Source organism: Herpailurus yagouaroundi, unplaced genomic scaffold (genome assembly GCF_014898765.1).
Source record: "Herpailurus yagouaroundi ecotype Mexico unplaced genomic scaffold, PumYag 141, whole genome shotgun sequence".
NCBI classification, from domain to species: domain Eukaryota; kingdom Metazoa; phylum Chordata; class Mammalia; order Carnivora; family Felidae; genus Herpailurus; species Herpailurus yagouaroundi.
In genome coordinates, this window is record NW_024412396.1 from 74,831,263 (window position 1) to 74,844,799 (window position 13,537).

The following is a 13,537-nucleotide window of genomic DNA, read 5'->3' on the forward strand; positions in this document are numbered from 1 at the left end:
TGGAAGTCTCTCTCTGGGATTCCAGTTGTGGCAAGCAGTGACCTCACAGGGCTGCCTGCCTCCAGCCATTCCCATCCCCTGTGCTGGACGCAGAACTCCAACAGCACTAGCACCAGAGGGCTCCCTCCTGTCCTTCTCTCGTTTTTTTTTGTTTTTTTTTTTTTTTAATATGAAATTTACTGTCAGATTGGTTTGCATACAACACCCAGTGCTCCTCCCAACAGGTGCCCTCCTCCATGCCCATCACCCAATTTCCCCTCCCTCCCACCCTCCATCAACCCTCAGTTTATTCTCAGTTTTTTTTTAATTTTTTTTTTAACATTTATTCATTTTTTGAGAGACAGAGAGAGACAGAGCATGAGTGGGGGAGGGGCAGAGAGAGAGGGAGACATGGAATCCGAAGAAGGCTCCAGGCTCTGAACAGACAGCACAGAGCCCGACATGGGACTCAAACTCACGGACCATGAGATCTTGACCTCAGCCAAAGTCGGATACTTAACTGACTGAGCCACCCAGGCGCCCCTGTTCTCAGTGTTTAAGAGTCTCTTATGGTTTGGCTCCCTCTCTCTCTTTTTTTTTTTTCTCCTTCCCTTCCCCCATGGTCTTCTGTTAAGTTTCTCAGGATCCACATAAGAGTGAAAACATATGGTATCTGTCTTTCTCTGTATGACTTATTTCACTTAGCATAACACTCTCCAGTTCCATCCACGTTGCTACAAAAGGCCGATTTCATTCTTTCTCATTGCCAAGTAGTATTTCATTGAATATATAAACCACATCTTCTTTATCCATTCATCAGTTGATGGACATTTAGGCTCTTTCCATAATTTGGCTACTGTGGAAAGTGCTGCTATAAATGTTGGGGTACAAGTGCCCCTATGCATCAGCACTGCTGTATCCCTTGGGTAAATTCCTAGTAGTGCTATTGCTGGGTCGTAGGGTAGTTCTATTTTTAATTTTTTGAGGAACCTCCACACTGTTTTCCAGAGTGGCTGCACCGGTTTGCATTCCCACCAACAGTGCAAGAGGGTTCCCGTTTCTCCACATCCTCTCCAGCATCTATAGTCTTCTGATTTGTTCATTTTAGCCACTCTGACTGGTGTGAGGTGTTATCTCGGTGTGGTTTTGATTTGTATTTCCCTGATGAGGAGTGACGTTGAGCATCTTTTCATGTGCCTGTTGGCCATCTGGATGTCTTCTTTAGAGAAGTGTCTATTCATGTCTTCTGCCCATTTATCCACTGGATTATTTGCTTTTCGGGTGTGGAGTTTGGTGAGTTCTTTATAGATTTTGGATACTAGCCCTTTGTCCGAAATGTCACTTGCAAATATCTTTTCCCATTCCGTCGGTTGCCTTTTAGTTTTGTTGACTGTTTCCTTTGCAGTGGAGAAGCTTTTTATCTTCATGAGGTTCCAATAGTTCATTTTTGCTTTTAATTCCCTTGCTTTTGGAGATGTGTCAAGTAAGAAATTGCTGCGGCTGAGGTCAGAGAGGTTTTTTTCTTGCTTTCTCCTCTAGGGTTTTGACGGTTTCCTGTCTCACATTCTGGTCCTTCATCCATTATGAGTGTATTTTTGTGAATGGTGTAAGAAAGTGGTCTAGTTTCATTCTTCCGCATGTTGCTGTCCAGTTCTCCCAGCACCATTTGTTAAAGAGACTGCCTTTTTTCCATTGGATATTCTTTCCTGCTTTGTCGAAGATTATTTGGCCATACTTTTGTGGGTTCAATTCTGGAGTCCCTATTCTATTCTATCGGTCTCTGTGTCTGTTTTTGTGCCAATACCATGCTGTCTTGATGATTACAGCTTTGTAGTAGAGGCTGGAGTCTGGGACTGTGATGCCTCCCACTTTGGTTTTCTTCTTCAATATTACTTTGGCTATTCGGGGTCTTTGGTGGTTCCATACAAATTTCAGGATTGCTTGTTCTAGCTTCGAGAAGAATGCTGGTGCAATTTTGATCGGGATCGCATTGAATGTGTAGATTGCTTGGGTAGTACTGACATTTTAACAATATTTATTCTTCCAATCCATGAGCACAGAATGTTTTTCCATTTCTTCGTATCTTCTTCAATTTCCTTCATAAGCTTTCTACAGTTTTCAGCATACAGATCTTAATACCCTACAGGATTAAGTCCCAGCTTGTGGCACAGTGAAGATCCCGCTGCTCCCTGACCAGAACACTTCAGCTCTCTTCCCTCTTCAGCATCACCCCCTCCTCGTCCCCACAATTTATGCTCTGTCGTCCCCACCGTGTTTCTCGATCTCTGCTTCTCAGAGCGCCTTGTGCTCTTCCCTGTACCTCTGCAGACTCGTTTGACCTCTGCGGGGAGATCTTCCCTGATACCCACCTCAGTAAGTTAACCAAACCATAGCCTATTACTCTGGTGCCTTGTTCTACTTTTACTGCGCTTCCCACACTGCACTGTGATTTGTTTACACACCTATCTCCAAAAACACCGCTGTGGAATTTGAAACAGACTTCAAGCAGCCATCACCAAACACCTTGCTTTTAGATCTCTGGCCTGTCTAAAACCAAAATAAATTGGACAGAATTGTTTTAGAAAGAATAGAGAGAAATTTAAGCCTAGGTCATCGTTATCTGAACAGGGTTTTGTTTTGTTTTGTTTTTTTAGTAATTTCTTCACCTGTGCGTATTTTACACATTCTTCTGTATATTTCACAATAAAAAAAATGTAAAAAATAAAAAATTAGACCAAACAGCCAGCATCCTATGTGGGAATGTAATCATAATGAGATATTTGTTTGAAACTATTAACTGATTTTTTGAAGTATAACTGGATTCTCACATGTAATGTCACTCCAAAAATGACCAACATGCCTTAAAACAAAACTCTGACCAAATAATTATGATCAAATCCATTAAAATTTTTTTTTAACGTTTATTTATCTTTGAGACAGAGACAGAGCACGAACAGGGGAGGGTCAGAGAGAGGGAGACACAGAATCTGAAACAGGCTCCAGGCTCTGAGCTGTCAGCACAGAGCCAGACACGGGGCTCGAACTCACAGACCGCAAAATCATGACCCGAGCCGAAGTCAGCCGCTTAACCGACTGAGCCACCCAGGCGCCCCTGATCAAATCCATTTATACCCACATAATCTTCTAGCACATTAAATCACTTATCTTTCTGCCGTCTCCATGGTTATAAATGTTCAGGTTTGGAGGGCAAACGAAATAGGTGATAATGATATCAAGATAAATATTATAAACATGTAGACTTATTTGTATCCCAAAAAACATTCAGTGACACTGAGTCTCTCTAACACTTCACTCTTTTCTGGAGCTGAAGTATTTCGTATTCCAACAATTACTAAGCCTCACAAATTACTAAGAGTCAACTAGTATCTAAAATGTATACTGGCTCCCCACCCCCTGTAATAGTACGTAATATGCTATTTTATCCTACAAACGCGAATTACTCTTATGATTAAAACTCACCCAAATAAATTCAGTTTGGTTCAACACAGATTTATACCCAAGGCAAGCAGCTAGGAACGATCAAGGCTGGAAAGATCAGCAGGAAAACAGGGCTATCAAGGAACACAAATAACGCGAAGAGAAAAACCACCACATGCTGCCCGAGAGCTACAAGCAAAACACCACGGGAACTGCTCTGTGTCCGACAGCACGGCCCCCAAGACACACAGAACTGTACTCCTGATCACCGCACCTACAAGGTAAGATGAAACATAAACACCTATTTTTGACAGCATCGCTGGGCTGACACACCAGTGAGGAAGTTACAGAGAGGTGGCGGAAGCTCCGGGCAATGACGGAACACTGAAGCTGGCTTGTACCCTGGGGCCTTGTGTCTTTGTGGCTCCCCCTCCCGCCTCCTCCTTGCACCTGGCTCCCAGGTTCACAGGCCACCACCGATCTATCTTCTGCTACTAGAGGTTGGTCCACATTTCCTAGAGTTTTATGCACAGAGAATGAAGCAGTTATGTACTTTGTGGTCTGGCTTTTCAGCACAGTGAGATCCGTCCATGCTGCCTCAGGTATCAGTGGTTTGCTCCTCATTACTGCTCGTAAGATCTCACCATACAGACGTGCAATGTTTTCTGTCCATTCACCTGTTACTAGACATTAATTTTGCCTCCAGATTTTGGGTACCACAAATCAAAATGCTATGAACATTCATGTATAAGTCTGTATAAACATTTGCTTTCTTTTCTCTTTGGTAAATACTCAGATCACATAAAAGATTCATGTCCAAGTTTTAAAGAAACTGTCACAGTTTTCCAGATCGTACCACCTTACATTCCCAACAGCAGTGTTTGAGAGTTCTGGGCTCTCCACAGTCTCATCAACACTTCTTAGGATGAGTCTTTTTAGTTTTAGATATTCTAATAGGTGGTATTTCTAACAGTGTGGTTTTAAACTGTATTTTCCTAAAGACTAATGATGTTGAACATTTTTCCATGTGCTTACCCTAACATATATTCTTTGGTGAAACATCTATTCAAATCTTTTCCCTGCTTCTTATTTGTTTGTTTGCTTATTTATTTAAATTTTTAAGTTTTTTAGGGGGGAGAGAGAGTGCATGCACACACAAGTTGGGGAGGGGCAGAGAGAGAGGGAGAGAGAGAGAATCTCAAGGCAGGTACCCCTATCTGTTTCTTTCTAAACTGGGTTGTTTATTTTCTTATTGGGTTTTAAGAGCTCTTTACATATTCTGGATACAAGTCCTTTGTCAGATATAAGATTTGCAAGTATTTTCTCCCAGACTGTGTCTTGTTTTTTTATAATAAATAATATTTAAAGTACATTATATATACTAAACAGCCAAATAAACACAAGTAAAGGCACAATTCATTAACTGAAATATATATCCTAAGAAACTACCCAGAACACAATATAAAGAGACAAAGAAAGTAAAAACATAAAAGAGAAAGTAAGCAGGGTGCCTGGGTGGCTGGCTCAGTCAGTTCAGCGTCCGACTCTTGATTTTGGTTCAGGTCATGATCCCAGGGTCATGGGATTGAGCCCCATGTTGGGATCTGCCCTGACAGCACAGAGCCTGCATGGGATTCTCTCTCTCTCTCTCTCTCTCTCTCTCTCTCTCTCTCTCTCTCTCCCTCTCTCACTGCCCCTCCCCCCACTCTGTCTCTTTCTCTGTCTCTCTCTCTCTCTCTCTCAAAAATAAACTTAAAAAAAGAGAGAAATTGGGGCACCTGGGTGGCCAGTCAGTTAAGCCTCCGACTTCTGCTCAGGTCATGATCTCACGGCTAGTGAGTTCGAGCCCCGCCTCAGGCTCTGTGCTGACAGCTCAGAGCCTAGAGCCTGCTTCCGATTCTGTGTCTCCCTCTCTGCCCCTCCCCTGCTCACGTGCTCTCTCTCTCTCTCTCTCAAGAATAAAACATTAAAATTAAGAGAAAAGGAGAATAAAATGAAAGATATAACATGTCTAATAAGCATTCCAGAAAACAAAAATAAGAATATGGAAGAAGAAATACCTGCACAGATAATAGTAGAGAATTTTCCAGACATGTTGATAGATGGTAACACTCAGAATCAGTATACTCAACAAATCCCAACAGGGAAAACTGAAAGAAATCCACACCTCATCTTGCTTACAGTGGAGGATTATTTAATCCTAATGTCCTTAAATCCCCAAACCAATACATGACAGTAAAGGGATTTTGGCATCAAATAACATACAACCACAGAAATAAACTAACAGGAGAGGAGACAACAAAAATGGTCAGAAGTGAACAGACAGCAGCCACAAAATAAGCACCCTAGCAGAACTGAGACACACTTGAACTAGACGAGGGGAGACTGGACAGTCCCAGGTGCATCATACAAGAGTTACGTCTTGAAACTGGCAACCTTTGACTCTAGACGTGGAACCTACAAGTTTATTCTCTAGACACTTGAAATGTTACTTGATTTGGAGACACTAGGCACAGGTGAGTCCCAGGTACCATATGTTACACAGGGGGACCAAGTCACAATATTAATAACAAATACTTCCAGAAATAAACTCTCACATTTATGGCTAATTTTGATTTGACAAAGGTGCCAAGACAATTCAATGGGGAATAACAGTCTTTTCACCAAATGCTGCAAGGGTAACTAGGTATTTTTACAGGCAAGAGAACAAATCCAGACCCTACTTCATGCACCATACACAAAAATCAACTCACAGTACATCACGGACCCACATCCAGGAGCTAAAACTACAAAGCGCTTAGAAGTGGGGGGCAGGGGACGGATCAACTGGCCTCAGCAGCTTACCACACGTACTGGAATAGAGCAGGAACTGACTCACAGAGAAAACAGGAAAAAGCACTCCCAGGACACCTACGTGAAACGGTGCTGGACAGAAGCATCCACACCACAGACCTCAAACTGCTCTCCTAACAGGCCTGCTTAAAGGCGAGCCCTGGGTTGCGCTCTGGGAACTCAGATTGGGGAGGGATCCCACCATTCCCAGAAGTGACGAGAGGCTCGCTGAACCTAAAATGTTTGTGCGAGGAATATGGTTTGTGTTAAATACTTGCTTCCTTCTGGGAGTCTGGTGCTTTCCTATTTGCTACAGAGAGGCTGCCCACAGGACTGGCTCTTAGTAGGGACCCCGGGCACTGGGGCTCTACTGAGCTTCCCTGGTCGACAATGTGTCGCACCTGTCGTCCTAGCTGGTGGTTGGGAGGACTGAGCGCATCCCGTGTGGCTCCGCCGGGGAAGGACTCTCAGAAGCTGGTGCCTGGTGTCCTCAGACTTCGTCCCACACAACTCTGTGTCCTCTCACACAGGAAATCCCAGACGTGAGCACAGCTAGATCCCGAGTCCTGTGGGTCCTCCTGGTAAACCACTGAAACTAGGGGTGGGCCTGGGGAGCCCCGACACAAGTATATACAATGAGGAAAAAATCCATTTGCCTTTATATTACATAGTTAAACCAGATCTCCAAAGATGTTGGACAAGTTCTTTTTTATTTTTAAATAAAGTTTATTTTGAGAAAGGGAAAGAGAGAGGGAGGGGCAGAGAGAGAGGGAGATAATTCCAAGTAGGTTCTGCATTGTCAGCACAGAGCCCGACGCAGGGCTTGAACTCACAAACCGTGAGAGCGTGACCTGAGCCAGAATCAAGGGCTGGAGGCTTAACCGACTGAGCCCCCAAGACGCCCGTGGACAAGTAAGTTCTGAATGCTTAAGACAGTGTGTGCATGTAGCCTGGAGGTTCCCAGACTCATTGACCCGAAAGGCCAGTGGTCTGGGCATTTCTTTCTCAGAAAACCTGACTTGCTGACCTGCGACTTTTGGACAGCGGAAGTCCCCACCTTCTTGCCCCAACAGCTGCTCATGGGCACGAATCATAGCAACTCGGTTTCCTGTCCTCTTTCAGCCTACACACCCTCCTCCTGCAGCTGCTGCTCGATCTACTCCTGGACGCTGCAGCCCACAGAGCAGAGGGTTCTCTGTCCAGGGTATATACAAAACAGTTTGGAAGAAAGAGGTTTTTAACATCTTATGAACTTTAAAACTGCACGTGAAAGTGCTTTGTAGACAGTAAGGACTCTGCAAATGTAATGCGTTATTGGGCTTAACCGGCAGGTGTGTGTGCCATAAAATACAGCAGCGTCTTTGATGTGATGCTGCCAGTGCAAAGTTACATCCCCCGACGGCTCTCTGCCTTCCTCTAATTAAAAACTCACATAAAGGCTACAGACACATTTTTAATTTTGCTGTCAGGTTTCAGTTTTGTTGATCTTGAGACAGAAATATCATCTCTCCGTGAAGAAACAACTTCATCAGGGAAAAGATCACAGACCCATCACGTGAAAACACCAGAAGTCACTGTAGGACTGGAATCCTCTCCTTCTGAGTCCCTTCCCTGTATCATATGCACAACCCCGACTTCGATACAGAGCACCTAACACTCGATAGATTTATCCTTCCCTGAAGTTCAGGTCACGGGCAATCTTAGAACTCAAAAGAATCTTCGCAATTCGGCTGCACAAGTTCTGAATGCTTATGACAGCGTATGCATGTAACCTGGAGTTTCTCACACCAGACAGGGCAACACGGTCATATGGGGAGCTTTCCAGGCCCACCCCAGACTCACCGAGCCAAAAGCACTGCCCATTTACTGGGGTCTGGCCATTTATTTCTTGAGACTTCCTGAAGCAGATATGCCTGGCAGAACCTCACAGAGGCTCTAGATTTGAAGGCAGGAGGAGAGGATTTGTGGAACGGCCTTTAGAAATTGGAGGCTAAGGAAGGAGAATCCATACCCTTGACATCAGGAAGAGTTCTGAGTGGCACAAGGATTATGAGGTTGGAGGCAAGGAAAAGAAAATGGAATCTAGTATACCATCTGGCTCTGCAGAATCTAAAATAATAAACACTACTGAATGGTTTTCAAGAGGCGTAGACAACAACACAAATATTACCAACCTCGACAACATAGAAGTATAACCGCATGAGCTAGAAGGTAGGAGGGAAAGCGAAGTGGAAAAAAGGGGAAAGGTGCTAACACCCTCATCTTACAGAGAGAGAGAGAGAGAGAGAGAGAGAGAGAGGAGGAGATCACCTAAAGTCACAACAGTAGCCCATAAAAAAACAAAAGTCACATTTCAGTCATACTAAGTTGGCAAGTAGAGAGGCAAAGCCACTTGCTCAAATTTAGCTAGCTAGAAGGTTCTTTTTTTTTTTTTTTTTTGGAGAGCGCGAACGCAGTCCCCCACTACCACAAATTATGCAGTCGAGTTTCCCACATTTGGGGAAATCGCAGGGCTCAGCACGCCCGCAGTGCAATGGGCAAGCCTCGCCCTGGGAAAACCACCTTCCTGATCATGGTGTCTCCCCTGCCAGGTAAGTATTCTAGCTAGAAGGTTCTAAAGCCCATGTGGGACCATGGGCCCTCCACGCTCCGGACCGTGTGCTCTTTCCCCACGTCTGGCCGTGCGAGCTCTGTGCCAGGAGGTAACTCGCCCAAGGTCACGCACCTAGCTGGTGGCAGAGCCAGAAAAAGACGCGAGTTCTCTAGCCCGAAGATCATTTGGAAAAGTCATTACTAAGATTTCCAGAAAGATCACATCAAAAACTCCTCTCGTTCTTCATCGTGCTCTCACTCACCTCCACGCCCTCATTTCCGCTCACACTCGCAGCACACGCCAACATTTCCTAACGCTGCTCCCCCACGGGGACGCGTGCCCTCCCTACCCACCCATCAGGCCTGGTCTCCCCCGCGCCACGCCATCTGACGAAGGAAGTCCTCTCCGCTGGAGGCGACGACGAGGAAGACTTCAACTCACCAGCCATTTTGTCTTTCAGAGCCTGACAGAAGGATTAAGACATCAACATGAAGCACGAGGCAAGTCTGCCCGTTCACCTCTTAGACACGGAGGCCATCGCTCCCAGGGCCCGGGTCACTGTCACACGCACTGAGGAAAGCTGCTGCCGCTCAGCTGTGCACGGGCCACACTGTTAGAACCGGTAAGACCACCAGAGACGCTGCAGAACTTCACAAGTTTGGAAATACTCCATGGAAATGACACTTCTACCCCCCAAAGGAGTTCTTTAGTAGTGAATTATAATCCAACCCCATTAGTACCTGTAAAAAGCAATTTAAAAACTTCAATTTGATTCGCTACTACTTACGCCATTTTCTGTGCGTTTTTCTGCAGGTACATTTATTACATTTCTCTGAGTTCTCTGCTCTTGGGTCTGACGGCCACCTGAAGAAATGAGAAGGCCAGCCTTACTAACAGACGTATTAGTACGATGATATCCTCCCATCCCTTCGCTTCTTTATTCAACACAAGTATAAATTATCAGGCTGAACAATTCAACACTTAAAACAGTTGAAAAAATGCTTTATAATTAATTCTTATGAAGTTGTTTACGTGAAATTTTTTTCTCTATTTTCAGAATCTTGAAAATGTCTTACATTGAAAGATTTCTAACACTTAAAAATGGTCAAGATGGTAAGTTTGATGTTATATGTATTTTACCACAACTAATTTGTATTAAACATTTCTTAAAGACTTTTATATTTTATCAGGGACTCAAATAGAACTGAATATCCAGAAATCACACTGGTGCACAGAACTGATCTTCACTGACAGGGTCCCCACTGACATGGGGCACCAACACAAATCAGGCAGTCTTAAGAATTCTTCTTTATTCCATAAAAATTCCAATGTTTCGGGGAGCCTGGGTGGCTCAGTAGGTTAAGTATCCGACTTCAGCTCAGGTCATGATTTCATGGTTCATGAGTTCGAGCCCTGTGTCGGGCTCTGTGCTGACAGCTCAGAGCCTGGAGCCTGCTTTGGATTCTGTGTCTCCCCCTCTCTCTTTGTCCCACCCCTGTTGTCTCTCTCTCTCTCTCTCTCTCTCTCTCTCTCTCTCTCAAAAATAAATGAATAAACATTAAAAAAATGTTTCCCCCAAAAGGCTTCAAATTTAAACTGGAGAAATTATATGTCCTGTCATATTTTTTTAAATATATGTATTTTTTAATTTGAGAGAGACAGCACCTGAAAGGGGGGAGAGGGCTAGAGGGAGAAAGAGAGATACACTCCCAAGCAGGCTCCACACAGTGTGGAGCCCGACACAGGGCTCAATCCCACGACCCTGGGATCACGACCTGAGCTGAAATCAAGAGACGGGCACTCAACCCACCGAGCCACCCGGGTGCTCCTGCCCTGTCGTATTTTTGTTTTTTAAACAAAATGAAGCACGCTGCACAATTGCGCACCTGGTGACTCTGAGGTCACAGAGACCAAGGTCTTTGGTGTGTCCAGTGCCTGCCCCTACAGCTATTACTTAATGTAACTGGAGAATTACTGCACTCCAGAGCCTACTTTAGTACTTAAAATGCATGACTTCAAAGGCACATAAACCTCATGTTTAAAAAAAGAAAAGAAAAAGGAAAACACTTTTGTTCTATATCTTTCCTATTACTTTGAAAATTTGCAGAAAAATGCTATAATGGAAATATGACTCGCTTCACCTTAAAGCATGCATTCTCAAAGACAGTGAATTGTCCCCAAGGGGGCAAAGACTGGTTCTTGGGGGAAGAGAAATATCTTACTCTTTTTATGTATTCAGCAGAGTTATATAGTACATAAATATATAGTACATCTGATGGGGAAAGATGCGGGACAAGTAACAGAATATCCGAAAAAGGGTCCTTAGGGAAGCGGAAATTCAAAAAGAGGTTAACCAAATATTTGTGGCATGGCACGCAAATGAACACAGGCATACGATATACAACAGCCATTTCACGGAATCTAGAGTAGTTTCCTAGTAGCAGGAATCACACACGCACACACGTGCACACACACACCCCCCCCCCCCCCGCCACGCACTTCCCTTAAACTGTGGCATCTACCAATTTACGGGGTTAATTAAATTCTTAGTTATTCTTGGTATTTTTAAGGAATAACGTGTTGAGGTTAATTTAATATTTCATCATTTCTGCCTCTTCCAAACAACAGGCTATCAAGAAATTAGAATACTATGAGACACACAACATGAAAATTATACCAAGTGCCACTTAATCTTTGATGGTAAAGAAACCTGAAGACCTTGCAATTTAGAGTCAGAAAATAGTGAATCCTAAGAGGTGACATTTAGTGAGCACTTTGCAGGTCACCTCACTAACCCCAATCACAGCCCTGTGCACCCTGCAGATGAGGAGACGGGGCGCAGGGATGGGAAGTCATTTGCCCAAGTCCCACGCTAAGTAAGCAGCCTCGCTCCCAACTCCAGTGCACCGGCCCCTGGGGTCTACTCTGTGCTCTGCATACGGCCTTCATCAAGTTACTTTCCATTCCAAGCTTGTCCCCGAAGTGTACAGGTGATGGGAAGGGAACATTCTCTACACTCTCCTCTAGCTTCCAAATAGAGAATCTTTACCATTCTGGTGAGGCAGGTCTTTTACTTTTTGTTATGTATCTTGTAGTTCTACACAATAAACACTCAAATGAAATTAGTTAATCCCTTTTTTTTAAAGTTTATTTTTGAGAGAGTGAGCGAGCGAGTGAGCGAGCAGGGGAGGGGCAGAGAGACAGGGAGAGAGAGAATCCCAAGCAAGCTCCACGCTGACACGGGGCTCAAACTCACAAACTGGGAGATCACGACCTGAGCCAGGATCCGGAGTCAGATGCTTAACCACAGACGTTAATCCCTTTTAAATAATATCAGTCGGTGACAACTGCCTTGTACTCAGCTCTGTGGGAAGCACAGAGGAAACATGAGCTTTGGATCCTCAACTCTGGAGGAGCAGCTCAGTGAACACGAACAAAACGGAACAAAGCACCTGTTTTACGTGCCGTGCCGTCTCCTTCCTTGGGTTCTGAGACAGGGGCGCAGTATGCCCAAGCACAGGCGGAGCAACCAGGGCCGAGGGGAGAGCACGGGGGGCAGGGTGTGGGGACGGCCTTGTGATTTGGGGACAACAGAGAATGAAGGTGCCAGAAGGGACGTGGCTGAAACGGAGAAAGAAGGGGCAGGGAGGCTGAAGAGGTGGGTAGGGTCCTACTACAAATGCCACCTAAGCCAAGCTGAGGAGCGCCGAGTAGGATGGCAGGGACTTTGCCGGAAGTTCTGCAAAGCCATGAGAGTTGCGATGAACTTGGTTCTTCCAGTCCTGCCCAACAGTCCCAGCCAGCCCGGGTTGCCCTGTGAATTCCCCATCACCGCACCTTCCTGGGATCTTCCTCCGCATCCCGCTCATCCCTCAAGGTCCCTAGTCTGCCCTCTCTAAATACTCTGCTCTGTGCTGACGGCAGTCTCCTTCATGCCACGCAGCTCAACATCCTCTCCTCCCATCTGTGTACCTGCTGTGTCAGCACCACTGGGCTGAGCAGTGCTGTGGGGTGATGATGAAGGTCCACCGGAAGGTCAGCGTTGTCACCTTTCTCGCGCCTGAACAGTTCTCTTTAAGTATCCCTGACGCTTCTGAACTCCGTGAGGTGAGAATAAGGCCTTACCCCTATCCCTCCACCCAGGACATCAACGGGGATGTACACATACTGTGTTAGTACGAGTAAATCACAAAACCTTTAAGTTAAGTGTAGCTAGGCCCAAGAGGGATGTAAGTATTTGGAGAGCTCGGCTAGGGAGCGGATACAAATTCTCCGCACGAGAATAGCACTTCAGCTGTCAGCTAGTCTAGCCCTCCTTCTTGGGAGGCTTTTGGGCAGAGAGGCAGGGCCCTCGGCTAAGGCAAAAGCGGACGAGGGGCTGGATCTGGTCTCCTGACTCCAGATGGCCAGCAGCAGATAGAAGCAAGCCCAGAAGTGAAGGTGCATTGTAAAAACAGCACTGAACTCCACTTACAACCGTGGAAACATGATTTTAAAGTAGCTGGTAGCTCATTCTAGGAGCAGAATGTCTTTTTTGATAAAATACAAATAAAAGGGAATCATGTGCAATAAGGGAATATTCTTTTTACAAAAGGATATCCCTTTATTGTTTATTCTTTAAAAAAATTTTTTTAACGTTTATTTATTATTGAGAGACAGAGAGACACAGAGCATGAGCAGGGGAGGGGTAGACAG

The 13,537-nt window shown here is 45.0% G+C and overlaps 1 protein-coding gene and 1 non-coding gene across 3 annotated transcripts in view; both read right to left on the bottom strand.

The window, feature by feature from the left end:
• Positions 1–13,537, bottom strand: part of PPP1R13B (protein phosphatase 1 regulatory subunit 13B) — a 99,643-nt gene that overhangs the window by 31,393 nt on the left and 54,713 nt on the right. For both annotated transcript variants that reach the window (XM_040478320.1, XM_040478321.1), the window contains exon 4: positions 9,630–9,706. In XM_040478320.1, coding sequence (XP_040334254.1) covers positions 9,630–9,706 — 77 coding nt within the window. The remainder of the gene's footprint in view (positions 1–9,629; positions 9,707–13,537) is intronic.
• LOC121032478 (U1 spliceosomal RNA) lies at positions 8,687–8,848 on the bottom strand. Its single transcript, XR_005791305.1, has one exon. It is a non-coding gene; the product is annotated as a U1 spliceosomal RNA (small nuclear RNA).